Source organism: Actinia tenebrosa, unplaced genomic scaffold, assembly GCF_029948245.1.
Source record: "Actinia tenebrosa isolate PJP-AT-01 unplaced genomic scaffold, QUT_ActTen_1.0 PGA_scaffold3__52_contigs__length_22856419, whole genome shotgun sequence".
Taxonomy (NCBI): domain Eukaryota; kingdom Metazoa; phylum Cnidaria; class Anthozoa; order Actiniaria; family Actiniidae; genus Actinia; species Actinia tenebrosa.
In genome coordinates, this window is record NW_028292580.1 from 19,693,579 (window position 1) to 19,720,561 (window position 26,983).

At 38.2% G+C, this 26,983-nt stretch overlaps 5 protein-coding genes across 5 annotated transcripts; 2 read left to right on the plus strand and 3 right to left on the minus strand.

The window, feature by feature from the left end:
* The first annotated feature begins 816 nt into the window (after positions 1–816).
* Positions 817–10,656, plus strand: LOC116301422 (uncharacterized). Its single transcript, XM_031710474.2, has 3 exons — positions 817–936; positions 1,046–1,092; positions 10,349–10,656. Exons 1-3 carry the CDS (start codon positions 863–865, stop codon positions 10,558–10,560), a joined length of 333 nt encoding a protein of 110 aa, XP_031566334.2. The 5' UTR covers positions 817–862; the 3' UTR covers positions 10,561–10,656.
* On the plus strand, positions 2,013–3,832 carry LOC148908835 (uncharacterized). The gene has a single exon (XM_089034790.1). The coding sequence runs from the start codon at positions 2,673–2,675 to the stop codon at positions 3,828–3,830; it is 1,158 nt and encodes a 385-aa protein (XP_088890916.1). The 5' UTR covers positions 2,013–2,672; the 3' UTR covers positions 3,831–3,832.
* Positions 4,223–9,275, minus strand: LOC148908836 (uncharacterized). The gene has a single exon (XM_089034788.1). It carries the CDS (start codon positions 8,985–8,987, stop codon positions 4,494–4,496), a length of 4,494 nt encoding a protein of 1,497 aa, XP_088890914.1. The 5' UTR covers positions 8,988–9,275; the 3' UTR covers positions 4,223–4,493.
* On the minus strand, positions 10,034–21,682 carry LOC116301421 (transmembrane protein 209). The gene is made up of 18 exons (XM_031710473.2): positions 21,415–21,682; positions 20,670–20,728; positions 19,851–19,982; positions 19,336–19,463; positions 19,168–19,241; positions 18,414–18,451; positions 18,082–18,168; positions 17,267–17,366; positions 16,513–16,579; positions 16,206–16,268; positions 15,808–15,904; positions 14,961–15,086; positions 14,422–14,519; positions 13,455–13,569; positions 12,730–12,788; positions 12,581–12,616; positions 12,123–12,196; positions 10,034–11,798 (listed from the first exon to the last, which is right to left on the minus strand). Exons 1-18 carry the CDS (start codon positions 21,552–21,554, stop codon positions 11,741–11,743), a joined length of 1,551 nt encoding a protein of 516 aa, XP_031566333.2. The 5' UTR covers positions 21,555–21,682; the 3' UTR covers positions 10,034–11,740.
* A 1,821-nt stretch (positions 21,683–23,503) lies between these two features.
* On the minus strand, positions 23,504–26,926 carry LOC116301412 (galanin receptor type 1-like). The gene has a single exon (XM_031710464.2). It carries the CDS (start codon positions 26,072–26,074, stop codon positions 24,518–24,520), a length of 1,557 nt encoding a protein of 518 aa, XP_031566324.2. The 5' UTR covers positions 26,075–26,926; the 3' UTR covers positions 23,504–24,517.
* Between the last annotated feature and the right edge of the window lie 57 nt (positions 26,927–26,983).

The window sequence follows — 26,983 nt, forward strand, 5'->3', positions numbered from 1 at the left end:
ATGTGTGTGTGTGTATATATATATATATATATACACACACACACACACACATAGCCATTTGCGAAAATTATGGCCGTTTCAAATATACATACAGGTATATCAAAAGTATGTCAGACACGGCGAGATATCTTTCTTGATATTTTTTTTCGGAAAGCCCAAGTGATAGACAACTCGAAAAAAATATCAGGGATGATATCCCATAATTTTTGATATGCTTTTGATATACTTGTACATATACATGGAAGCGGCCATAATTTTTGTAAATTTTATAACCGCTGTAAGCTCAGCCAAATCTCTTTACTTTTAGAAAACGCTGTCGTTTTACAGCCATTCTCAATCACACGCGCTCTCTAGCGATTTTTTCTGTCGCGACGAAGAAGGTTTTGGTGGACGTCAATCACAAGGCGTTTCCATTGATTGTCGGAAAACACAAAGCTACAAGGGCACGTGCCTATAGAATATCATGGAAACGCCATGATTAACGTCCACCAAAAGCTACTTCGTCGCGAAAGAAACAATCGCTAGAGCGGCGCGTGTGATTGAGAATGGCTGTAAAGCAGACTGGATAGATTGGTTTGAACAAAGACAATGATGTTAACGATATATAATAGTGAGGTAACGATATATGATAGTGTGGAATACATTATTTCGACCCTGGAGAAGAGATGTTAAGAGCAGACTGTGTAGTTTGAGTGTTTTAATTTGATAATTGGACGCGCTGTCTGATATTTTTTTCTTACACGTGCTTTCCATTTCAGACCACGTGTGTGTTCGTCTAAGTTCTCTATTAAAAAGTTCGTACGTGATAAACCGAAACAGCCAATCACAGAAGGATTAGTCTCCTAAAGATGTGAGCCCTGTAATGTTAACCTATATTAGGTTGTGCTCAACACGAACTGGGCATCTTCCAGAAAGACCAATCGCTGAACAAGCAAGGTAAGGTTTTGCACTCTTAGTCATGATACATTCTTGCGTTCAACTTGCAGCAAACTTTGGAAAACTAAATTCAGTATTGCTAAGTACAGATCTATATTTTTATCGTTAGTAACTTTCAAGAGAAGCCAGAGCTATCCTTTTCATTTCAGGAAACACGTAAGTTGTGTAGTATTTTGAAATTTCAATTAGTTTTCCTCCTGCGTTTGATACGATAGAGTAATGAAAGAGGAAAGAGGAAGATAAGACAAGCAGAGGGAAATAACTGCTTTCCATCAGCATCAAATGACGAGTTGTGTAGCAGAAGTTTCAATAAGTTTTGATTCCATGTTTAATACAAGGAAGGAAGGGAGGAAAGACTAACACATCGAAATTAAAATGTTGTGTAGTAATTTGAAATTTCAATTAGTTTTGCTCCATGTTTGATTCAATCGAGCAGCCGAAAGAGAAAAATAGGAAAGGAAATACAGACAGAGGGAGGGAAGGAACCGCTTTGCATAGTTCGAGGTCTGCATTACTATTCTCCAAACAAATAACATGATAAACCGATTCAAAAAGTGCAAAGAGGGTTACCTTTTCGTTACCTTTTCTGGAAAATTGGATCAGGAATATAACGAATATTTGCAGCGCGATCTTTGCGCATACCAGGTGCTTTTGAATATAATTTATTGCTTGTCACAGAGAAGATTTCCAAGTATTTTCTATTATCTCTTGTTCAAAAAGAAATATTTTCTACCAAAAAATTCCTATTTCTACAGTAGCGGATCTAGGGGTGGGTTTTGGGGGTTGCAACCCCCCCACCCCCCTATGAGAGCCATCGTGATTTATTATTATTATTTTTCATGACAACACCAACAGCATCGCGAGTTTTATTGAAACAGAGGTGCCAAACACACTTCGCTCGCTTTTTTTTCTATACGCCGTATGTGGGACCTGAAACAACCATGCTCGCCTGCAGCAAATAATCATTATCATAAGACCTACTTCCGTTTGGGAACCCTGTGCTATTTTCCCGCCAAACAAGTACCTCAATCGATGCTACGACCCCCCCCCCCCTTTGAAAAAATCCTGGATCCGCCCCTGTTCTATAAGATATTTGGTGAATCTTTCTGCGGATAAGTTTTATTTTCTTAATGTTCGAGAAAAAGCTGTTGTTTATCGAGCTGAAAACCTTGAACCAAGGAAACATTGAGCTACCGCTACCAACAAAATGTTCGCTAAAATGTTGGCCAATTCGTTTTGAGAAGCAAATTCACCTCCATAATGTTCGTCAAACCATTATTGAAAACACAGACTAATCGAAATTTAAATTGTGAGTTAGGCTTTCATTCATGTCAAATCTATCCATGGCTTTTTTCCAGACCCATTCAGTCATCCAGACGATCATTTGTCTACTTTGGGAGGAATAATCATATACGATTCTTTTTTTATTTCAACAAGCAGACGCTTAGGCTACATTTAAAAGTTATTATTGATTTGGCTATTTTTATTAGAGTGCAAACAATATAACCGTGAAACTTTAGTAATACAAAATAGCACGATTTTTTGCACTCTATCGTTAATATCATTATTATTAGTAGTAGTGGTAGAGTGCAAACAATTAATCCGTGAAACACTAATTACTAAATAGTACAAAATGGAAGGAAGAACTTGAGGCTCTCTCTGAAATCGCCAAAAGTCAACCACAGGCAGCCTTTGTTGCCTTTACGAAAGGCTTCAAATCAAAGTTCACTTTCTGCATGCGTACAATTGAATCCTTTGAAGACTTTGTGAATCCTATTCAAGAGGTACTTCATGAGGTTTTCCTACCTACCCTTTTTGGTCAAGAGGAGCCCCTAACTGATTCACTGCACGAAGTTGTCACGTTAACTCCAAATCAGGGTGGTTTGGGCATTCCTTGCTTAAAAGAAGATTCGCCTCAACAATTCGCAGCATCGAAGTTAATAACATCTAGACACACCGAGTCTATAAAAGATCAAAATTTAACACCTTTGGAGGACTCAGAGGATCTCAAGAGTCAATATCGCAGTTTGAAAGCAATTATGACAAAGTCGAAAATCGAGCGCATCGACGGTATGATGAATCCAGAAATGGCAACTTACATCGATCAAGCAAGAGATAAAGGTGCAAGTTCCTGGTTAAACACTATTCCTTATGACAACCAAGGCCTAACCCTCAACAAGCAAGAATTTAGAGATGCCTTGCGCTTACGATATAACATGCCCCTAAGTGATCTACCTTTGACTTGTCCATGTGGCTCGTCTTTCGACGTCAATCACGCGTTATCCTGCAAGAAAGGAGGCTTCATTGCCCAAAGACATGACAATGTTCGCGACTTTTTAACCACTCTCTTGAGCAAAGTCTGCCATAACGTCCAAGCCGAGCCTCGGCTGATTCCACTGAATGGAGAACGGTTTAACCTAAAATCCACGACTACAAGCGAAGATGCACGCCTGGATATCAAAGCGGGGGCATTCTGGCAACGAGGAGTGACAGCATTTTTTGACGTACGAGTGTCGCATGTCAACTCCAAGTGCAACCAGAAGAAAACCACCTCATCAATATTCAACGAACAAGAGCAAGAAAAGAAAAGAAAATATCAACAGAGAGTTCTGGAAGTGGAAATGGGTTCATTTACACCGCTTATCTTTGGGACCAATGGTGGTATGGGCAAGGAAAGCCAAATTTTCCTAAAAACTCTAGCGGATAAACTGGCGAACAAAACTGGACAAAGCTATTCTGACACAATAACATATATTAGAACAAAGTTGTCGTTTGAGATTTTGAAAGCTGTAATTACATGCATTAGAGGCTCCCGCACTCCTTTTTATAAGAACAACGAAAGTGACTTTCTATTGGACTTTAGCATTAATACTAACTTTGCCGATATTAGATAATTTTAGACTTTTTTATAATGCTTGTTTTTCATTTTGTTTTTTTTTTCTAGTTTTTTGTAAATAGTAACTTTTTCTCTTTAAATTTTCACAAAGTACATAATGTAAATATTCTTTATTATTATTATTATTATTTTTAATGATTTACAAACTTATTATTATTATTACATCTAAATAGTACAAAATAGTGCTAATTAGTCCATGGGCCAGGCCCCCAAAAATAAGGTCTTCGGTAACAGTCAGGGGGACAAATGCTATCATACATTTTTGGAAAGCTTGCACCCTCTACTTTATGGTTTTCAGTGATAGCAATGTCAGAAGAGTAGCTTTAGTGCTGAAATCACGTGATATTATGACGTCACTCAATTAAAATCGAAATTTAGATAATACTAATATTCCAGCTATTCAAGTTTATTATAAGGCCTGAAATGTATATGCAATCATTTCAAAATGATAGACAAGGTATTCAGTAAGCTCAACATGAGCTACTCTAGGGAGTTTTAGAATATCGTAGTTACCATGGCAACAAGTTATTTTGTGATTTATGTGCTTTAAAGGGAAAGAATAGTTGGAAAATATATTTGATACATTTATATTGTTCTTCGCGTAGCCTATTTTTCAATATCAAACGTCTGACTCTATACAAACTTACTGTTAATGGCCTCTTTAATTGTCTTCATCATCCTCTTCTTCTTCTGAACATTCATCATCTTCGAGATCTTCATCTTCTACACGATTGTCACAGTCACGTAGTTTGCACATATCAGTGCACTTCAGGCCATTTATAATGCACATACAGCTTGATGGTTTACATGAGCGTGAGCAAGAGCAGGAAAGGAATTCTAGGACAGCTGTGGGGGCTGGTTCACCGCTCATCCATTTGATTACAAACTTGTTGTCTTCGTGAATCCACCCGTGTCCAATAGGTGATGGAACGTTAGGGCAGCCTTGCAGACTTCTTCTCCAGATGGCTGCTTGGTAGTTTGCACGTTGTGTATGGAGTTTTAAGCAGTCAGCGCAGGGCGGTAGCTGTTGCGATTCTAGTTTCCCTTTCTTCACACAGAATAATCTATAACGAAGCTCATTTACTTCTTTGGTTCCAGGATTGGAGCTGTACATTCTGCATGTGAATTCTTGTATCTTTGAGAACACGTCGTCTGTGAAATCCCACTGCATTCCAATTTGGTGAAATAGGTCTTGGTACAATTTGTTTGTTTTCAGCATTTTGAATGCAGCTAGTTTTCCTTTTCCCGCAAAAGCACTGACACTGTCACAGCCTGTAAAGGCGTGAAAACCGAGAAGAGACGTACATACCTGCGATCCTAACATTCGAGCTACATTTGAAATGTCAATGTACATTGTTCGAATCTTCTTGCCACATTTCACGTACAATGAGCATGGAATATAACTACTGAAAGCCAAACAGAGAACAAATACGTCGGTATCTTCTGAACTAATCACAACTGCTTCGTAGCCTGCCGATGCTGCATTTGCTGCATGGAATAGAACTCTTGTGTCAGCCTCTTCATGATTTGATCGAAGGTCCTCCCTTTCTGCTGAACCTGATGAAGTGATTTCATAACAGTGGTCTTCTGTTGTTACAAAGATAGTCTTTGATTGTTCAGCTAATCTTTCCTGATACTTCTCCTTTCTCCATTCTTCTGAAATAAACTTAATAAGTTGGGACTTGTTTTTGGAACTTGCTAGAAATTTGGACCACTGACGAATCTTATGATCTGATTTGATGTTTTTAAACTCGTGTCCACTTTCAGAACCCCTCTTTTCTCTTTCGGCATTTTTGATCGATTCATCCTTGTAAACATCGAAGACAACATCGATACGTTCGCTTTCGTTTCCTTCATTTAGGATCATAGACATGAGACTTTCAGCTACGTCACCAAATGTCTTCTGGTCAACTTTCATTTTCTGAACAAAAAACATCCCATCAATAATTCGTGCACTTGGCTGTGGAATGGTATTTGCCGCTGGTATGTTCTTCTTCAGGTCGTTTAACAGAGATGATTTATTTGTTTTCCTTAACGATCCATCAGCAGATGCCAGAGACCAAGGTAGGGGTCCAAGTGGGTGACAAAGGACATCACTTATATTCAGCTTTCTGTTCTCAGCAATGATCAGCATCTGTGCAAATAAAGCTCTATCTGCCTTTATTATAACTTCCTTGCTTGTTCCTCCTCCGACTTTCATCTTCTTGGACAGATTTCCAAATGTTTTCAGTTGGAGCTTGGTCATTTTATCATAGAAATTAGACTTTGGTGGATTAGACTCGAGTCGGTTTTCTCTAAATGACTTGTATGATTCCTCACCAAGAGCTTTGGCTTGAATCAAATCTTTGGCAATTTCTGGAGTCGCAAGTTTACCGGTAGATAAACAAACAAGATCCTGTTGATTACTGTTAAAAGGATTTATCCAGCTTTCTTCTAGCAATAAGAGTAATGCATTTACATCTGCTTCATCTTTTGCCATCCTACTTGGTTGAAGATCAGTGTGTTTTCTGCTTGCTGTGTTCAGATGAAGCATATCCTTAAGCTGACGCATAAATATGCTTCGAAATTCTGCAACTAAGTAGTACTTTCTCACAGCACCAGGTTTCAAGCTGAATCCCTTGGTTCCTCCAGCAGTCTGTGTATCTTTATTAACGGTTTCTTCAACGGTTTGATCTACGGGTATTCTTCCAAATGGATTGTCGTCACCAATCTGTACAGAAAAGCCACCGGCTCTAAAGTACTCTATTACATCTGGGTGATCTTCTTCGAGGTGGGACATTTCTAGCAAGTAAGCAGATAAATATCTGGCGTAATTTATATTGTCATACGCAAAGCACCACGAAACCATTCCCCTGATAGAAGAGATATGAAGCTCCCAGTTACCCTCTCTTGATGCTCTTAAAAGTCCCAGAAGGATCTCCATAATGTCAATATATGACATCCAAAATTCAGAGAGCTGACCATTATGCTTTCGTAGAAAGTCTATATACATGTCATAGAGCTTAACGAATTCAGCAAAACTAGAACTTCCCATTTGTTTATTGAACTCTGCCTCACAAACATTGTCGTAAAGTGTCTCAAGTCCATTGAAGAAAGCATCAACTTTCCTATTTGATTCCTTGTGGTTTTCCTCGATCCATGACCGAAAGCCTTTCCATATCAACCTCATAAGTGCTTCGTACATTAGTTTGTGGAATCTAACTGCACGGTTGTATCTACGGCCATCCATGACTCCTGAGACAGAACCTTCTGCTATCACACCTGCCTCGATGCATAGATCTCTAAGCCCAGCATCTTGAAAGCGTTTGCCAATGATAGACAGTAAGGTGCAAGCTGTATGGAACACTCCAATCCTTAGTACGATATCTTTAAATCGTTGGTCATGTTTCCATTGAATTTCAGTTGCTTTTGCGTACAGCGCTTGGTCAAACACAAGGACGATACTTTTCAACTTGAGCTGGTTCTTTATCTTCAAAGATTGTACTAGTACTTCATGGACCGTTGCCATGTCTGTAGCAGGTGAGTTGATAGTTGGTAAATATCCTATGTTGTCTTTTGTGACTTCTACTTTATTGCGGATGGAAATGTTAAAACCAGTCCAGCTACTTGCTCTCTGTCTTTCTCTTGCATGGAGTCGTACTAAAATCCAAATCAGATTCTTCTTTCTTGCATTTGCCATCAATTCTTCAGAAGTGACTTCAACATATTTCCTTGCTCGAGGGCCACAACGATCTCCGGCGTTATATGGAGGAATCTCAGCGCGCTGCAGAGGCTCAATGCTTCTTTTCTTTGTTCTTGCAATCTCAAATTCTGGCTGTGCAGGAAGATTTGGACCAAAATGTCTGGCCTGAACGACAATACCATTTACTCGATGAGAAGTTCCTCCTCCAGATAACGTTTCTTCCAATCGATCAATGTTGTCCCAGCCAAGTGTTGTCTCAATATACGGCTGTATATCTTCGGGCAGCGGAACGTCATTGTTGGGCGTTGATGCCATTTTTTTAAGACAAAGTGCTGTGTTTATTTCCTCGACTTGCGAGTAGGCAATACCATGTCCGCATCTGTTTAACATCTGTATGACCTCAACATTGTTAGTCAAAGATTTGACTGCATAAGGTAGCAATATCTGTTTAGGGGGTTTCTCTTTTCCACCGCTCACACCATAAATAAGATCTTGTCCATAAGAACTGATTAGGCGCTCCAGTCGTTGAGGGTATTCAGTTGGAATCTCAGTATTCCCAGTCAAAACAGTGTAAAGAAAAGTCTTGAGTTCTTCCGGTATGTTTACTGCATTCTGACAGAGTTCTGAAGGTTTTGGAGGCCACGACACATCTGTATTGTTATTTGACAAAATACCATTCCGAATATATAGACTAGCTTCCTGAATTTGTTTGATCTTTGATGGCATAGTTATATCTTCTTGTTGTTGCGCAAGTTTTGCCAGTTCCTTAGCCAATTCACGTTTTGAGAGACTTTCAGGAATAACAAACAGCTTATTGTTGTCAAGAAGGTCCTCAAACTGCAAAAGACTGCCAAACTCAAATTCCAATTTTCTGCGGATGTATTTCTTGGTTGACTCAGTAATTTCGGTAACGCCCATTGAGTTCATGTGGAAAATTAGTAAGTTTCTAAGGTCAACCAACTTTATTAATCTTGGATTCCCTAGTAAAGAACGTATGAATTCGAAAAGCTTTTCGTAAGCTTGAGTCTCAATGTCCTTATACCAATCATCAACATCAACAACTTCATCCCCGTCTTGAAATTCATTTGAATTGCTCACTTTAGCAGGGCGAGTGTAATCTCGATAGCATGAACGGTGGTAACAAGCTTCGGCGGCTACTAGTTCACGGCTTACGATGGCAATTATCTTAGTGTCATCTTTAGCAATAGCAGTTGTTCTAATGGAGTCATCAGCACGCAAATCTCTACACTGAATCAAACGCTCTCGATTTCTTGAAGATTTTAAATATTTACTTTTCTTTTCACAAAAAATGCATATCTCCTCGTATGTCCTACTCGAGCTTGATGGTTGTCTATTAGTTGCGTATCTCTTTTGCTCAGGCTCTTGCACATCATCAGCATCTTCAGTTGATCGAGAAAGGTTTTCAAGATCTCTTTTCAGAGTAAAAATACTTCGGCATTTTCTATGATACATAACGTTTGCCGGTATTTCTCCTTCGTTAGTATCCCTAGCCACATCAAGAATTGCTTTGTGATTACGAATTTCTGCAGCCTTTAGCAATGTTTTCCAAGATCCGAGGTCTTTGGGGGAAGTTAAATTTTGACTATTATCATCAGTACAATGAATAATACACTTTTTAAGATCTGTTGTACAAGAAAGAAAATCAAAAATGCTTTTACGTCTCTTTAAGGTATGTAAGGACTATAAAATCGACAAGACAAAGCTTCAAATCTGTTGAAAAAATGCAAATTCCGATTTCTAACATTGTTAGAAATATCTATATTATCAGTATCTTCATTTTCGTAGTCTTTAAAAGTGTTTAATTGAGCTGATTTTGCTGAAAATTCTACTCTACTTACCACACAAATAGTCCGCCATCTTGAAAATTACCCAAAATGCTTTGCGGATCAGCAAATATATTTTCTTCCTTTTTTAATCATTTTTATAAGTAATTTCAAAGTAAGCCAGCTTTTAAATGTAATAATATATAGTAGCTCTATTGTTTTAACATGTGATAAATAAATATCGAGATTAAAATCATGCAAAGCTATTTTTATAAATTAATCTATCCCAGCCTCGTTTTCATGCTAAATCGATATTTTTCAATAATTTGATGTTACAAAAAATACCACAAAGCTACTCTTTTAGGAATGCTATCATATAAATTTTGAAACAACTTTAGGTGACCTTTAACCTGGCATAACTCACAATTTGTCCCCCTTAGTGTTACCATGGTCGAGCCCTGGCCCATGGACTAAATTAAACAATAGAAAACAATGGACTTTGCATGAAATTGTACTATTTAGCATTACTAAAGTTTCATGGTTATATTGTTTGCACTCTAGTAGGTAGTGGTTGTAGTGGTAGTGGTAGCAATTTTTCTTAGTTAAATAGTACCTGGTTAAATAAAATCACTCTAGTAGAAGTAGTAGTTTTTCACAAAATGCGCTTTCTAACATCTTTTCTACACTCGCCGAGTCTAATCCTGGGCCTTAGGAAAGCAAGAATAAACTAATACATAAAGTTAGTAATAATGATCTTTATTTTCATTATTATATTGTTTTTATTACTGTTATATTATTATTACCTACGCCGGCCAACTTTGCAACTGAACTCCTTTTCTCTTTGGACGGATTTTTTCTTTTACATTTCTAATAAAAAACAAAAACTTGCAAAGCAATGAACAAACATTTCAATGATCGACTAGTTCTCTTGAACAGTTGGAGTCTTCGCGGGTCGCGTCATTGATCATTTTTCCAAATTAAATTTAGATGATTTGTAGAGTTGACTAAAACTAACATTTTTTTGCTCTATCTAATAACATCTATTTGTAGTTCAACAGAAAATGAAACAGCTTATTGTATTGCTCATTGTTGCTGTTCTGATAGCCAATTCCCTTGCTATCCCGAGGGATTACATTGAAGGCGTTCTCGCCAAGAGAAACCTTGCTTCTGGCATTTCGTGCATTGGTGAGTGCAAGGTTAAAGATAGCCATGGCAGATGTGTGACCGATGCAAAGTGCCTAATTAACAAGAATCGCGGATAAGCTTGTAATTGATATAAAGGCTTACCTTCCCCTCATTAGTAAAGAGTTTCGCTCTCCCAGTTAAACTGGAATGGAATAAAACTGATGCACATTAAAGTGTGGTTTGATGGAAATTATTTCACAAAGTTCAAAACCACAGGGAGCCTTATTAGGCATGCACACAATTCAAATTCAGTAATATAAAGGAATACTCAAAATAACCCTGATTCCTGTCCTTGTCCCGATTCGAGTCATTGTCCTGGTTCCTTGTCCTTATCCCGATTTGAGTCTTTATCCCGATTCCTGTCCTTGTTCAGCTTCCTGTCCTTATCACGATTCGAGTCCTTCCTTGTCCCGATTGCTGTCCTTGTCCCGATTACTGTCCTTGTCCCTATTCCTGTCCTTGTCCCGATTGCTGTCCTTGTCCCGATTGCTGTCCTTGTCCCGATTGCTGTCCTTGTCCTGATTCCTGTCGTTGTCCCGATTGCTGTCGTTGTCCCGATTGCTGTCGTTGTCCCGATTGCTGTCGTTGTCCCGATTGCTGTCGTTGTCCCGATTGCTGTCGTTGTCCTGATTCCTGTCCTTGTCTCTATTCCTGTCCTTGACCAGATTCCTGTCCCTGTCCCGATTCCTGTCCTTGTCCCTATTCCTGTCCTTGTCCCGATTCCTGTCCTTGTCCCAATTCCTGTCCTTGTCCCGATTCCTTTCCTTTTCCATGTTCCTATCTTTGTCCTGATTCCTGTCCTTGTCCCGATTCTCTGCCTTTCCACTCCATATTAAAAAAGCGAGCACGTTTGCGCGAAGAGGCAAGCTACAATAGCCTTCTTAAAAATGATCATCTTTATTTCACCTCCCCACCCTCCTCAGTCTAAATTTGGCGCTAATGTAATATAAACACCAATAGTATCAAAATAAAGATATAACAAAAGGAGCACCAAAAAAAAAAAAAAAAAAAAAGAATCAAAAGTAAAATGTATCAAAATTGTGGACGTGAGGAGCTTGTCCCTTTGTGCACAGAGGTCCCCAAGATGTAACACAACAAAAGGAGGTTCAAGAAACCTGGGAAAGAAAAGACTGATTTTGATGAATATTATAGCGCCTGAAACACCTATTTTCCATGACGTCCTCAACTTGTTATCTGCGCTTCCGACATTGATCCAACCAGAGTTCTGCTCCTGAATGGCGGATATTCTTTCCTTAATTACTTCTTGTTGATGATACAGAGAATATTTACTCCCGATAGACCCAAGTTAACGCGGCTGTGAAACGAGAAAAAAAAAAACAACAACAACAGATCAGGGGTGCTTACCATTTAAACCAATCAATCCGGTTGGAAATTAATTCGCTAATGGTAAGAAAGGGGCGGGAAACTTTGACTTTCGAAAAAATGTACGCGCGTCTACCCGTCTACCTAAAAAGAGCGGGAAAAGTGGAACCGGAACTTTCCGATCGGAATTATTCATACTATTTGTTTTCCAACAGGAATTTCCGGTTCAGTTTTTCGGGTAAATGGTAAGCACCCCAGATCTCTTGTCACTTAAATCAAAGATTAGTAAAATAGAAGCTAGTGTGAAAGTTCTTACCCTAACATTCCATTTTGATTTGTCTTGACGTGATTTAAAAAGAATATGATAGCGTGGAATAAGTTATTTCGACCCTGGAGAAGAGAGTACTGTAGGTTAATAAGAGCAGCCTGTGCAGTTAGACGTTTGGGGCTTGTAAAAGATGAGAAAAAGATGAGGAAAAAACAAACAAACAAACGACGACAATAAATACACACACAGCTTAGCTTAGCTTTTAAAGTCTGTTGATGTTGTTGTAAAGGAGATTGGATATAGATCAGGGTGTGTGTGTGTGCGCGCGCGCGCGTGTGTGTGGGGAGGGGGAGGGGGGGAGGATAATTAGACTAGAGGAAGCTGGAGAAGTGGGAAAAAAAGGAGAAGCTATGCTACAAGAACGAGACACGGGTTGGGTTGAAGGAGGAAATAAATACGTTCTCGAGGGAAGATGAGACAAACAGACCAGTGTAAGCGGGAAATACCTTTGCTAAATCAAAAACCTCATCTTCTATAACCACCTAGAAGGAAAATAAATAAAAATAAATAAAAAATAAGAAGTGGATGAAGTCTATAAGTGGTCGTACTAAGACGGCGGAAGCATTAAAGAGGTTGAAGAGAACTAGAAACTAACCTTATAGTGTGGAGGGTGAAGCCGCGACATGTAAATGCATAAATCGCTTTTCCTGGCATCTGTAAAACAAGATAAAAGAGTAAGGAGGTGAAGATGGTGAAGAAAATGGGACGATAAAGTAAAAACCAAAAAGTTGATGTCAAAAACACTTTCTTAGTTCGCTACTCAACCTTTCTATCAGAGGGAATTCAACACTTTGTTTCTCGTGGGGGGGGGGGGGGGGGGGGGGGGGAAGAGAAAGTTAAAACCAAAAAGTTGATGTCAAAAATACTTTCTTAGTTCGCTACTCAACCTTTCTATCAGAGGGGAATCAAAACTTTGTTTCTCGGTGGGAGGAGGGCAAAGGCACCAGTTGAGTTGACAGCATTTTCCAAAGGAATTATAGGTCAACTATTTTAATTAGCATTTTCCTAGCAGGGGGTGAGTACAATCTAGATTTCTCTCGTCGATTGAAATTGAATTCCAACATGCATGGGTTCGACAAGCAGCATTTACGATCAATTGTAAAGAATGAAGAATTTGTATTTCATGGGTCTCTTGTTAGAATCACGGGAAATGCTAATCAAAATACAGTGTCAAATCCTCAATTCTGATTGGTTGATCTTGAATTCGTTCTGAAGATCAGCTGGAACATATTAGGATAATTTTGCTATGGCTTTTATGGCTGTGTTAAAAGTAAAGAAACTGGGACTCACTCTATCCGTTGGTGTAAGTAATTCACATACCTGGTTTGTCTGGTGTCTTGAGAAAATGAAGCCCAGTAAAGGTACCACCATCCGGGAACCGTGGATCAGCGGGCAGCCTCGAGTCCATGTAGGTACAAAACATGTGCATGACTATCTAAATGTGATTAATGGCATATAGACGTTAGTAAATACTTGACATCCTGGGACTTATCGCTGTAGTAAGATGGAGGAATAGTGGTAGCAAGGATCCCGCACTATCTTCAAGAAAAGTCATACATAACCACGATAGACCACATATACTAGTGAAAACTATGAAGAAAGATGGTAAACGAATGACTGTTGAAAAGCCAGCCACTATTCTGTGACCCACAAACAATATAATAACATATACAGATACATCTCGACCCTCTCAGTTATGCAGTACGGCAATGGGTTCATTAACACAAACTTGGATTTAAAAGCATGCAATACTAGTCCCCTAGTGGAGAGGGCCCGTGAGGATCTGGGACCGAATAATGACGGCCGTGGAGGAGGTTAATCCAATGCAAGCTTAGCATGTATCTGCATATGATTAAAGTATTTCTATGGACATGAGTGAAAAAAGTATGCGCATGCTCTGAATCCGTATGCAAATTAGTCAAAACATAAGTAAATTTGACTTTCAAACATGCCTGATTAATTGGACTTCACAAAATGCCAAAACTTAGTGTCCATGCTTGAAACTTAAGGCTAATTCTTTCATATTGTGTTTGTTAATACAGTATCTTTGTCTGACAAAAGTATACTCTCGAACTTTTTTGTATACTTGGAGAAAACAAACGCATGCGCAAACGTTTTTCTCTAGTGTCACTCCTATGCCTCTATAAAGCCTAGGAAATAAATGTTCAAACTGCAATTTTCTGCAAGAGAACTACTGATGGAAGCGGCGAGCAGGATGCGTAGTACAAAGGGAAGTTACGTATCTTCAAGGAAGGCAAGTAAACATGTCCAACATTTCATAACCAACCTGTGAGTCTGTGAGTAGGTCTGACTCCCAGTCCTTGCCTCTGAATTTTCCGCCAGAGTTCCATCTAAAAACGCTCATACAGCCTCCTTTGGCGAGCTCTGTCAACGAAAATGATTACCGTAATTATAGAAAAACTGTTAAAAATCTTGCGTTTTGATTGGTTGGGAGCTCGTGCATTATGAGAGCAAACAGCACGCGCCTGCTTTTATTTCCGCGTCGTGCTTCTTGACACTTCTCTTGTGTTCTGCCAATCCTCAAGTATTTTATAGCATCAGACAACTCAGCAAGCAAATTTTTTAAAATAGTATTCGAGTAGCCGTTATATTGGACACGAAAGAAGAAATACAAAACGTATAATAATAATAATAACTTTATTAATGTCTCGAATTCTTCTAGCCGGGCATAAGCGTCCTACTAATCGGGGAGACGTGCGCGCGTTGCTTGGTATCAATCAACTAATTGAATGCCATTATTAGTCTTTAGAGAATGGCAAACACTGCCTGTCTATTTAATATTTTCTATATCGTCATATACAGTACCTCGAATTCTTTGCACAAGATACTCCTGGTTATTTGAAGCTTCCAAATAAGGTATGATTACTTGAAGGAATGGAACTTGTTCAGCCTTGGCTTGAGAGACATGTCGTAGTGAACTGAGACTGATGGCTAGGCAGACAGACACAGAATTGTTGACGGTGTTGGTTTGTTTTAATTGTAAACTAAATGCTTCTTCAACCAAAAATAATTCATTTCCAAGCTATCGAGCATTGGCGCCCAACTTTAGGGATTACAATTATAGTACTATTCGTCATTTACAGATTTTATGTGTACGACCACAAGAGCCAGAAATGCGAGCTAGCTGAGCATGATATCCCGTGGCCTGTCCTGACATCATGGAAAGACACCAAAATCATCGGAAATGAAGAAAGATACACCTGTACCATTAAAGAAAATGGCTAGAGTCTTAGGTAGAGGTTAACCATCAAGCTATTTACCAATATTAGAGCGCGCGCGAGGTAACACAACTTTGATCGCGCGCACTCGCGCATATAATTTCAAACATAAGATCTGTTAATGACGAGTAATACCATTATAATCCCTGAAGATAGGCACTAATTCCCGAAAGCTCGCGAAAATTGTTGTTGTTGTTAGAGAAACACTTGATTTACAAAGACATAAAACTGTTGAAATGTTAGCCAAGGTAGATTAATAAAAATACTAGACTTCATAGTAAGTCATACCTTTCAGAACCATCCATACGTTTTCCAACTACAACTACTCACTCCTCCCCTCCCCCTCCCCCTCCCCCTCAAAACCCAAGATGGCCATTTAGCTTAGGAAGGAAGACTTGCATTATATTCGAAGTAGTATCTCAAGAAAGACTTACTTCCAACTTGCAGCTCTTGACATCCAATTTTGCAGAGGGTATCATTAATGGAGTCTATCTGTTCTACTAAACGTTGGAGAATCGTCTGACAGAGCCACTAAAAAAGAAAAAAAAAAATAGTCACGCTAGAAAAGATATTTTAGTTTACGAAACCTGTTGCATGTAGGCGGAGTTTTTGCTTTTCTAAGATACAGTTCAGACCAGGAATGTAGTCTTATTCTCGAAAAAAAAAAAGACACATGACCTGAAATGGGAAAACATTACGCCCAAGCTAAATAGGTATAAAATAATAATAATAAAAATAAATAAAAAAAATAATAAAGAGGTATATAGTATGAAACGGCACAATTTCTGTGTTAACAACGATCCCTATTTGAGATAGCAAAACCTTAACTTGCCTTGCGACAGTTTTCTGTCCAGTAATCAAGATCCTCTCTTGTCACACCTATCCTCAGCCACATCTACAAAGGTTATAAAAGATGAGCTCTACACAAAGCACCACCAACATAATATTTGCGCCTGGCATAAAAATTATTATCTATATGCATTGTCATAATTGATCAACGAAAACAACTTGCTGTAATCCGTGATTCTATATTTTTGGCTTCACACATCAAATTTCCAGAGGTTTGAGATAGTATTCTGAATGATGGAGGTTGTTATTTAGAAGAAACTGTGAAAATGGATGTTAAGTAAAACACATACTTCTTCTGCTCTGCTTGATGAATATGCTGAATCATCATCATCCCTTGATAGACTGGAATCAGGAGATCTACAGAAGATAAACAAAGTAAAGAACAATCACAATCGCACATGTGAAATCGGACAACTTGCTGTCGTGACAAACTTGGTTTTGGTGGACGTCAATCAAGGCTCTTTCACCACATTCCATTGGCATGTGCCCTTGAAAACTTTGTATTTTCCAACAATGTCATTGTACATGTAACACTTAATTGACGTCCACCAAAACCTTAATTCTAGAGACTGTCAGTTGAGACAAAAAATTGTGACTTCGATTTTGATTAGGATTGGAAAGTGCTGTAAACACAAAATATGAACCATTTGAGCTTTGACATAATATTTCCAATTTCATAAATTGTCATTACCTTGAGTATTGCTTTTTTCGTTTGTTTGTAATGCTTGAGAAGATATGTGAATACAGTGTATGACAACAACTCAAACAAAGAATCTTATTCTCAAGGGAGTGACAGGTAGTTTCAAAGATGGGGGGAAATTTCACCAAGCTGATAAGGTTTATTCTTCAAATTTATATTTACATGTGGGTAAAATTGATACGATCCTGAAATTCAGTTTTTAAAATTACCAATTCCAGACAAGAGCTGGAAAGTCATGACCTTTTATTCCCAGGTTGGATATTTTTTTTATTCCAGGACTTTGCAGGGTAGTATGTTTACAAATACTTATTACCTCAAAAGTTAACAAATAATCAATACTATACCTTCTGGCAATTCTATATACACCTAGTTGAGGTGTGAAATCATTTCGATATGGTGACCAAAAGGATGGACTACGACTTTGTGAAAGGGAGTCTGATAAAGCTGTGTCAAGCAAAATAAAAAACATTTAACATTTACAAATATGAGAAAAACTTATACAGGAACAAGAGCACATAAAAGTTGCAACAGAGATTATAAAGGAAAATTCTAATTAGACAAATTGACTGTGGCTTATTTTTTAATGAACCTTGTGCAGATGTTTTGGTCCGATCTTAGACCTCCTTCAGTGTGAGTATTCTAATGTTAGTTGGCTCTAATGCAATAGATGATTTCTGAGATGCGCAAGCACTATCAAAAGTATCGCATGCTCAGATTCAAAAATGGGCAAGATCTTAAGAGCCCTACAGAGAAAAAAATACAAAACCTTGGAAATTATGTTACTAAAGGAACACCTTTGAAGTTTCTCTCAGTTCAGAAACAGGACTATCACTTTTATTATTATGCTATTTCCAGATAAAATCTTTTCTTCAAGGGTTTTAGAAATTGCTTACAAAGCCTGTTTCACACTAGCATAAGAATTGGAATCATGAGCAACATAAACAGACTCAGTATCGCATTTATCACCTAGGTGTAAAAAAGACAAGCACTTTTAATAAGCAGTACACTACTGAGTCTGTGTATGTAGCTTACTGTTTCAATCACGAGGATTCAGGCAATTGTCAACTGAGGTCATAACATACATGTAGGTGATTTCAGGCCTAATGAGATAAATGTGGATATTGTACACAAGACTTCAATGTTTTGAAAAGCTTCCCACCTCTTTGTAACCTGTTCTCTTCTTCTTCTTGTTCCCTCAAATACTCTTTCAAACTGTTCAAGTTGTTGATACAATCACTTGGGGAATCTAGATTACATTAAAGGAAAAACCAATAAAAGAAACTTTAGGGATGCTTTGTGTTGTGACTATGCTATACCAAGGGCAGATCTAGCCAAAATTTTTGGGGGGGGGACTAATTGAGTTTAGGGGGGGGGGGCTAATTGAACTTCTTCCATCAACACAACGGGAAAGAGCCCCCCTTTCCCCCTGGATCCGCCCTTGCGTACATGTAGAGGTGATATATATGTATTCCAGCTACATTATCAACTTACAAGGAGACTTTCTTGGTGAAGAATGTCTTGATCTTAAACTTAAAGGAGAAAGGAACAGAAACAATTCAGCATTACTTTATCAATAAGTTATAATTATATCATTAGAGTGTTAAACATCTTTGGGATTAATAAAGGGTGGTTTCCAATATGCTATCGTTCAAAACAACGTCTGACGTCTCGGCTTGATTCCTGAACTGTTTATCAGATCTCAGTAGAGTTCATTACATGTATTCCACTTTCTTAAATCAGGACTTAATTTCCAGGTTTTCTCTTTCATCCCATAATATAAACCCAAAAAGCTAAATTACTATTCAATTTGTGAGTTTGCCATGCCCTCACTTTTATCAGCCCGGTAATCGTGTACTTCATGACCAGCCGACACGTGTCAGTCGACTATCGCCCGACTCTTGGTTGACAGTTGCCTGACTATCAGCCGTCTATCGGCTGTGTGCTGGCAGAGTGTTGGCTGGCTATCGGCCGTGTGTGGCCGTGTATCGGCCGACCATCGGCCAACACACGGTCGACAGTCTTGGTGCTTCTTCGGGTTTTGTTCTCGGCCGATGCACAGCCAACACACGGCCGATAGCCGGCCAATGCTTGGCCAACACACAGCCAATAGACAGCCGATAGACAGCCGATAGTCGGCCAACTGTCAGCCAAGTCACGTTGTTTCAGAGTATCAATCAAATTTGAGGACTTTAATGGTCTTTTATCATTATCTTTTCTTTAAATATAAAAACTTGTCCATTATTACCTTGTGTCTGGTGTGGCCTTGTCATAGTACGATGGTGGAGTATAGCCTGATATTCTAGGGGAACTACTACTGGACTAAAAAAAAAACAACAATTTTTCATAAATACCATATATAACTTACTAACAACTATGGCCAATCAGCTTTAATATAAATGTAGTTTAAACATACCTTGGGAGGGGTGACAGAGAGACCTCTTGGAGTACACTCTGTTAATGGTGCAACTAGAGGTGATGTGGGAGGAGACTGATTCGATAAAGGTGACTGCTTGTCTTGAGTAAGAACCTTAAAGCCACCGTCTGCATAGTACAGTAGAACAAAAATATTTTACATTTGACAGCCAAATGGTTTGAGAAACTTTAAAATCAAAAATTCCACAAAATATACTCAAATAAAAACAGTTATAAATCTCGTGTTCTGTTCAGTACTTGCATCATTCCTATTCAAAATAGGGTTGTTTAAATAAATGTATTTTATAAAAGAAATAAAAAACTTGCTTGCTGTGCTGTGTGGAGTTATAAAGCACTTGGGAATTGCAGAACACTCGAGAAGTGTTGAGAAGCACTCTGCTATGTGTCGTGCTGTTCCAAACACTTCTCTTGCTTTCTGCCTACCCGCATGCTTTATAACTGCACACACAATGCGCACTCGTTTTCTATTTCTTCATTAGAGTGTCTACGAATGACCTGTTTGTTTAATCCCAAGCAGCTTCTTTTGATGTGGAGTTAGTAGGACTGTATTGCTTGTTACCACAGGTCGCAGGTACAAAAACAAGTCTGTTATAAAACTGATGGTGAACCAAACTGCAAGTGTGCATTCTAGAAAAAATATAAAACACATTCCATTATTACCCAACAGGCACTGTACTGTATATTCCAAATACTACATATGAAATAGTTTTGTAAAAGAGTGAAAATGAAAACCAGACCATTCCCACATGACAGCCATGTTAACTTTTAGAAAAATCAAAAACCTGAAATGTTTATGCTCTAATCAGCTTATCCTAATTAAAGCACTAGGGAATGTTATTAGGGAAACATCTAGAGTTTTGTTCTAGCCAAAAAGGCTGCTCAATGTGAATCTTAGGTCTCAGTGTAGCAGTGTGGCATGTGTAGCACTGTATAGTAAATGTAGCTGAGTAGCAATGTATGTAACAATGTAGCAGTGTAGCAAGTGTACAGCTGTAGCAGTATATAACTGACGTTTTTTTAGATCAATTTATTATTATTAGATTATTAAATATATTTTCAATTATTTCATAAGTATGGTCTTGTGACCATATATCACATTACTTGTCACGTGCGCTATCATACTGCATTAGCACATTGTATCGGTTCATAGCTGTATATAACTGAAGTTTTTTAGATCATTATTATTATTAGATTATTAAATATATTTTCAATTATTTCATAAGTATTGTAAAGCACCTATGGGCTATAGGGATATGGGTGCAATATAAGTTTTTATCATTCTTCTTCTTCTTAATACCATCATTATTAACTCACCTGTATACCATATAATGGGATGGTGCCATTCCAGGTAACTAGCGATGGACCCCCACATACTGTCAAAAAACATTGATCATCCATCAATTATAAATATTTGAAATACTCCAAGCTTTTCAAACCCCTTTCATAATTTGCTTGCTTATGTCTACTGCTTTGTTCCTGTCTCAATTAGTGGTTCCCTTATTCTATTATTCGTTCAGAGGTTGAGGAAAAAATTGTGTTGAGTGTGTGGTATGTGGATTGTGGTATGTTGTAGGTGACAAAATAGATGCCCACTCGACCTGGTTTTTTCCTTAAACTTCGGAACAGTTAATTTCAAGATTGATTATTAATGTACTTTGAAAATACATGTGTACAAATACATGTGTACATGTGTAACGGTACATTTATTTTAGGGGGAAAGGTGGAGGAATTGTAGGAATTTAGTGACATGGCCAAAAAAAATCGTAAGCTTATCAGTATTTTCATTAAATCCAAAATATTGCAAATGAAGACACCTGAAAGAAAAAAGGCAAGGCTCACTTTTTTTCCCTTTGAAGGGAGAGAATCGCTATTTTTCAATGTACATTGTAATGACAGTCAATGTTACTACAGTACATGTACTGTATATCCCCTCTGGCCCTCCTAGGTCATGTTCTAAAGAAAGAGTGCTCCTACCAACTAAATGTATACAGAAAATTCTAAACAATAATTAATACTATCAAATTTAGCAAGTAAATGAGGAAATTGAAGTTAAACTTACAGCTCAGAGAGAAAGAAAGTCGCGAGAATAACGTTGACAAACACCCATGTGCCGGCAGAACGCGAGGTCTTGCTGAGTTGTCGACGTTGAAACGAAGCGTTTACGATAGGACTCCGGCTCTTATTGAGTCTACGGTTCATCTTCTTGCACTGGAAACGTGATGTGTAAAGTTTTAAGTGATGATTTGAAGGAGAAATGGCGGAAAGAGAGAAAGAGAAAACGCACGTTAAAATACCGCCATCTTTGTTGGTTTGTGTGAGAAGACCGCTGAGCCACCACAGGGTAACCACCAAAACTTGTTTCAAATATTTGCTGTAAATTAAAGGTAGCCTGCGAAACCGCTCTTTGTCGCGGGGCGCAGGGGTTGTGGGGATTTGTATGTTCCAAAGGGCCAGATAGACTGTCATTTTTTCTCTTTCAACTCAACCTGTTCGTGGCATATAGTGAAAGACTGTGGTACTCATCGTGTGGGTTGAGACGACAGTTGTTTCGGTCTGCGGTCGGGAAAGCCACACCGTCATGGCGCGGAATCCACACCTTTGAACTAGTAAGGCGTTTCACGTTTCCTTTATTAGAAATGTGAGTTTGCATGGTCATGTAAGATCAATGACACGAAACATGGGCTATGTTTTAAGACAACAGCCGCAGGCTTAGATGGATATCATTGTCACGGTGACGAACAAACAGAAAAGATAGCGTGCGAGCAGCGCGTGCATTGCCGTTTCGGTATCGGTGACCCCCATTGCTATCTTATTTTACTTTTCGTATAATGTACTTTCATCATACAAGGTTTTTTTAAAAAAAATCTGACGATATGATCTTTTGCCCATGAACGTCCTTTGATAAGGGAATTCGTTCTTGTAGGCGTTTCAAATCGAAAATATGTCTAGTTGAATTTGGTCGGTGGCGGTAAAACGCAAACTTTTCAGTCGAAATTAAAAACATTTTTTTTCAAAAAGGAGTAAAGATATCGTGTAAATGCGGATCCGGTCAGGAGGCTATAGGTATACGACAGACACAGTGAGCACTAGCTACGCTCTCAAGTGACAGAAGGTAAAGTCGCAAACGTTATGTAGAACCGTAAGCATACAGTAGACAGAGCAGAGCCAAGCATCTTATCATCATCACCAAAAGTTTTGATAAGCATATTGAGAACCTATATATAACACTACATGCAGATAATTACAAGACGATCTGCGCTTTGTTTAGTCTGAACTATAAAGACACATTAATAATGTTATCAGCTTTTGAGAGTTAGCAAGCAACACTTGACTCGTTTCAAATGGTAAAGGTCAAGAGCTTATTTTGAAAACCTTTGATACAAATTGACCGCTTATTCCCTTACTTTCCGCGATCCTGATACGAAGAGCGCATTAGTGACTTCATCTGATTAAGTTTGACATAAGACCAGGTTTTAATTCAAATGACAATTATGAATGTTAATAAGTCCTTGAAGTATCGCTTTTACTAAGCTGCATGGATGGTGGAGCCGTCACAATTGAAGGCGTGGGTACATTTTTTACAAGTGAACAAAAATTATTGAGATGGTTTTAAATGGCATCCCATGCGTACGTAAAAAAGAAGACTGCAGAAAAGATTGATAAAAAACAAACATTCCAACAGAAAGAAAAGAATAGATCATTCAGTAAATTAAACGTGAAAGACAAACAAACAATATATCAAATTTATAACTCCAACAAACGTCATATAAACAAACAACCAAAAGGAACATACAAACACACAAGTAATACTTGAACATCCGACTATAGTATGAACAAACGAAAAATAATAAAGAAACAATACAACAACAGCAACTGACAAAAAACAATGAAACAAAATAACAGTTGCAAAAAGGGAGCCAGTTTGGGCAACACCCAACCTTATATTACCGCATGCATCTCTCATAGATTTTTTAAAAGTCTTATTGGGACGGCAAGCATGAATGCACGCAAGCTATTCTGTTTTGTTGGTTGCCAAAACCCAAGGAATCCACAATAACGGAACCATTCTCGATGGCTGACTGGCTTCACTTAAACTAGCGCCTACAATACGTAGCCTTGTAATATCAAATCATTTTGCAGTACAGAATAATGACTTTATTTGGCATTTTATATATCTATTTTTCGTTTAGGAAACATTTAAGATTAACTGAAACTAAGCTTTTAACTAAGCCACTTGTATTTGAAGTATATTTCGGAACTATTATCCACTATTCATAACAGATTGGGCGTCTTTTTGCTTCCCATTCAAGATCTCATTGATTTGTTATCAATACTCTTTTTGAAAAAGATAAAAACTGGAGAGTAAAAATCTGTTTTTATTTAGGATGAATTTACTAATCTTTATGCCATACTGACTTGGAGTACGCAAAATTCGATCAACTTCTCGTTATAATTCAAGCTGTTTTTATTAAACCTATAAGCCGTTACTCACCCACGAAATAGTCGAAATATAATTGCCGCTTTGGAGAATTGATAAACAACGATGTTTTGATTACAGAACTTGACCTCAAAGTTAAGATATGTAAATACTATTCAAGCAGATTCATGAGACGTCCATAGTGAGTGTTTTATAATAATGGCTGACGTTTGACTTGAAGACTCATAATTGGTTTAAACGATATAGAAAAAACAGAAAAATATGGTGTTATTTTTTCTTCGATAACAAAAGCTTTCGTTGGTGTACTGTCTAGGAATTGTTTGAGACGTATGATGGTGTCATCTTTGCTTACGGAGTAGCCTTATTTATTCAATGACCATTTTTGTTACAAATGGTTGCTGTAAAATCGATGTAATTGGATATTTTTGGGGCATTCAGTATTTTGTACATAATAAATCTTTGTCGAAATTTGGAACAGTGAACTCCTTGTTCTTGACACCCTGAATAAACTATTATGTATTCAAGACAATTTCTGTGGTTTTTAGGAGATTGATCTATACTTATTCATTCTATTGTTCTCCTGTTCCTGAGTTATTTTCCGCGGTTTTTCGGAGCAATTGTTTTGGAGCTCATATCATGGTATAATGACCTAATCATATCCAATCACTCGGTAATCAAATATTTTTCTTTTGTTGTTATTGCATCCTACAGAACTTGTTTTTATTTAGCAATCAGTCTCGGGCAAGTATTCTAAGATAGCGACTACGTTAGGGTGCAATACTGGGATTACCGAATCATCCATTTTTGATCCTATAAATTGATTGTCCAAAGGTTCATCATTGCACTGTACGACTTCCAACTCTGACAACAACCCGTTTTCTTTCAAATTCTCTAAGTCCAATAAATCCTTAGTAAGCACGTGTGTTGAGTTGATGTGTTCTGTAAGATCGCTGTAGGATGGTGGTAATTCGACTTTTTTGATAGGGGCTGGCTTATTGAAGAACTTTGATTCCAAGCTTAAATTCTCTTTCAAATTTGCCGTCTTGTCAAATACACTAACATTATCGTGAGAAGAGTTCTTTGTCAGTATAGAACTGGTATCTTTTTCGTGGGTATAACTGTGGCAAGTTGATATGTCGTACATAGTTTTCTTTTCGTTGAGCATTTCATTGGTTGAAGAGTCTGTCTTAGTCTGTCCCTCACAGGAAAGACATCTCTCAGGTAGTGATTTGCTGTTCCAACAGAAAATAAGACGAAACACTCCTTTGAATCCGACTCGAAAATCTTTGCTGAAAATAGCAAATATTATCGGGTTGACTACGCTATTGGTGTACGTGAACAGCCAGCAAATGATTGCTATTTGTGAGAAATAAGTTTGTGAAGCACCATCTCCAAAGTCTGCCCATATCCACAACACCTGATTTGGAAACATGAAAATGGCAAACACAGTAACGACAGCCATGAACATTTTCATTGCTCTGACGTTGGGGTTTTCATCTGCGGTGCTTAGCTTTCTCTTCAAGCTCATTTTGATCTTGGTTAATCTTTTCGGAGCTGTTGGCTCCCCTGAAGTGTCGCACGGTCTGCTGCTGTTCATAATAGAGCAATGCTTGACTTTCCCAGAGGTCGAGTGCAAGTTAATGATAGCCAGAGTATACATGATAGTCATGAATATCAGTGGAATCGCATACTGAAACAAAAACAAAGCAAGTGTGTAGATTTGTCGATAATGTTTTCCGCTCCATTGTTCTTGGCACAAATTGTTTTCTAGTTTTAATCCATAGGTGTAAGGCGATACAGCCAGAGCAGAGAAAATATAAACACCAATTATGATCCCCTTGATCTGGTTAGAGCTGAGCTTCTTCTTGAAAGGATGCATCAAGAGGCGATATCTGTCAAGTGAAATGGCTGCTAATGTGAGAGAAGATGCCGTACTGCTGAAAGTTGCCGCCGGCGAGAGAATCTTACACATAACATAGCCATACATCCATACGTAGTCATTCTCTTCTAAAGCAAAATCAAACGGTATACTCACTAACGGGGTAAAGAGATCGCAAATGGCCAGGTTCAGGATCAAGAGATGTGAAGAACTTTTCATTCTCTTTGATGTACAAATAACATAAATCACCATTGAATTTCCGAACGTTGCACAAAAGAGAATCAAAAAATAGAACGTAACCTTAGAGTACTTAAATTCAAGGGATTCCTCTCCAAAACTTTCTTGAGTGAAGTTCGATAGAGAGCTGTCGTTTTGATCGCTTTGGTTTTTCAATTCGGCCATGTTTCTTGAGGTCTTGCTGTGGTTGTTTATGATTGCTATGAGTTTGAATGAACAACTTGCATCATCGTTGAACTAATGCGGTATCACAGTTTTCATAGCTCGCCAGGGAACCTGTTCCATTGTCAAACGGTTAAATGTTTCACAGTTATCAGAGCGGCTTGCGTAGATCAAAAAACCCACAAACAAAGACTCTCTACATGCTCACTTTCTACAAACCAATCCTTTGTGGTTTCGGTTGTTAGCGTTCAGAAAACAGGAAACAATCGCTAAGCAAATAAACTTGAAGTAATGCGAGCCACAAAGAGTACCACTGAAGATCATATGCCAAGCTGGAAAAGCCTGTGTAGTGTTTACAAGTAAAGTAGACTTTCGTTTTATCCCGAACGCCAGCGATGAACCTATTATCGTGGGTTGAAGATTCGTGCGTGGCAGAAGTTGGGTTGGTTGAGTACCTTTCAGCAATCACGCCATCACAATTTGCGGTTTTCATTTTGCCATTCGGAGACAATCGCTGTCTTCTGTCATTTTATAAACGATTTGACAGCTCAAGAGATAAGAGGATCGCCACCAAGAGTGAGAGCTGGTTAAGGGTGTCAAATTTTAAAACATCATAATTTTGATTTCCTTTGCTTTGGTTATACAGGCTGTGTTTTCACTAGAAATGTTAACTTGCGTAAAATTCCTGGAGGTGTTTTAATCCGACTCCCACCTTTCAAGAATAACACTGTGATTGGCCCATTTATTTGGTAGGACAACTTAAACCATCTTGCTAGGTAGTTTAACTTTGCCTTATTTCCGGTGTCGTAATTAAGCTAGTTTAAATTGTCCTAGTGAAAACACAGCCACAATCAATAAATTACAATAATAATATACTGTCAGGGAATTCGAGGAGTCCTTTCTGACTAAAAG

Excerpts from the sequence above, each read along its gene's own strand:
- LOC116301422 (XM_031710474.2), top strand. The coding sequence starts at position 863 with ATGTTAACCTATATTAGGTTGTGCTCAACACGAACTGGGCATCTTCCA. Across the intron at positions 937-1,045 it reads CCAATCGCTGAACAAGCAAG|TAACTTTCAAGAGAAGCCAG; the intron begins GTAAGGTTTTGC and ends TTTTATCGTTAG. Across the intron at positions 1,093-10,348 it reads CTTTTCATTTCAGGAAACAC|TTCAACAGAAAATGAAACAG; the intron begins GTAAGTTGTGTA and ends ATCTATTTGTAG.
- LOC148908835 (XM_089034790.1), top strand. The coding sequence starts at position 2,673 with ATGCGTACAATTGAATCCTTTGAAGACTTTGTGAATCCTATTCAAGAG.
- LOC148908836 (XM_089034788.1), bottom strand. The coding sequence starts at position 8,987 with ATGTATCATAGAAAATGCCGAAGTATTTTTACTCTGAAAAGAGATCTT.
- LOC116301421 (XM_031710473.2), bottom strand. The coding sequence starts at position 21,554 with ATGAACCGTAGACTCAATAAGAGCCGGAGTCCTATCGTAAACGCTTCG. Across the intron at positions 18,452-19,167 it reads AAGGCCACACCAGACACAAG|TTTAAGATCAAGACATTCTT; the intron begins GTAATAATGGAC and ends TTCTCCTTTAAG. Across the intron at positions 16,269-16,512 it reads CATCAAGCAGAGCAGAAGAA|ATGTGGCTGAGGATAGGTGT; the intron begins GTATGTGTTTTA and ends TAACCTTTGTAG.
- LOC116301412 (XM_031710464.2), bottom strand. The coding sequence starts at position 26,074 with ATGGCCGAATTGAAAAACCAAAGCGATCAAAACGACAGCTCTCTATCG.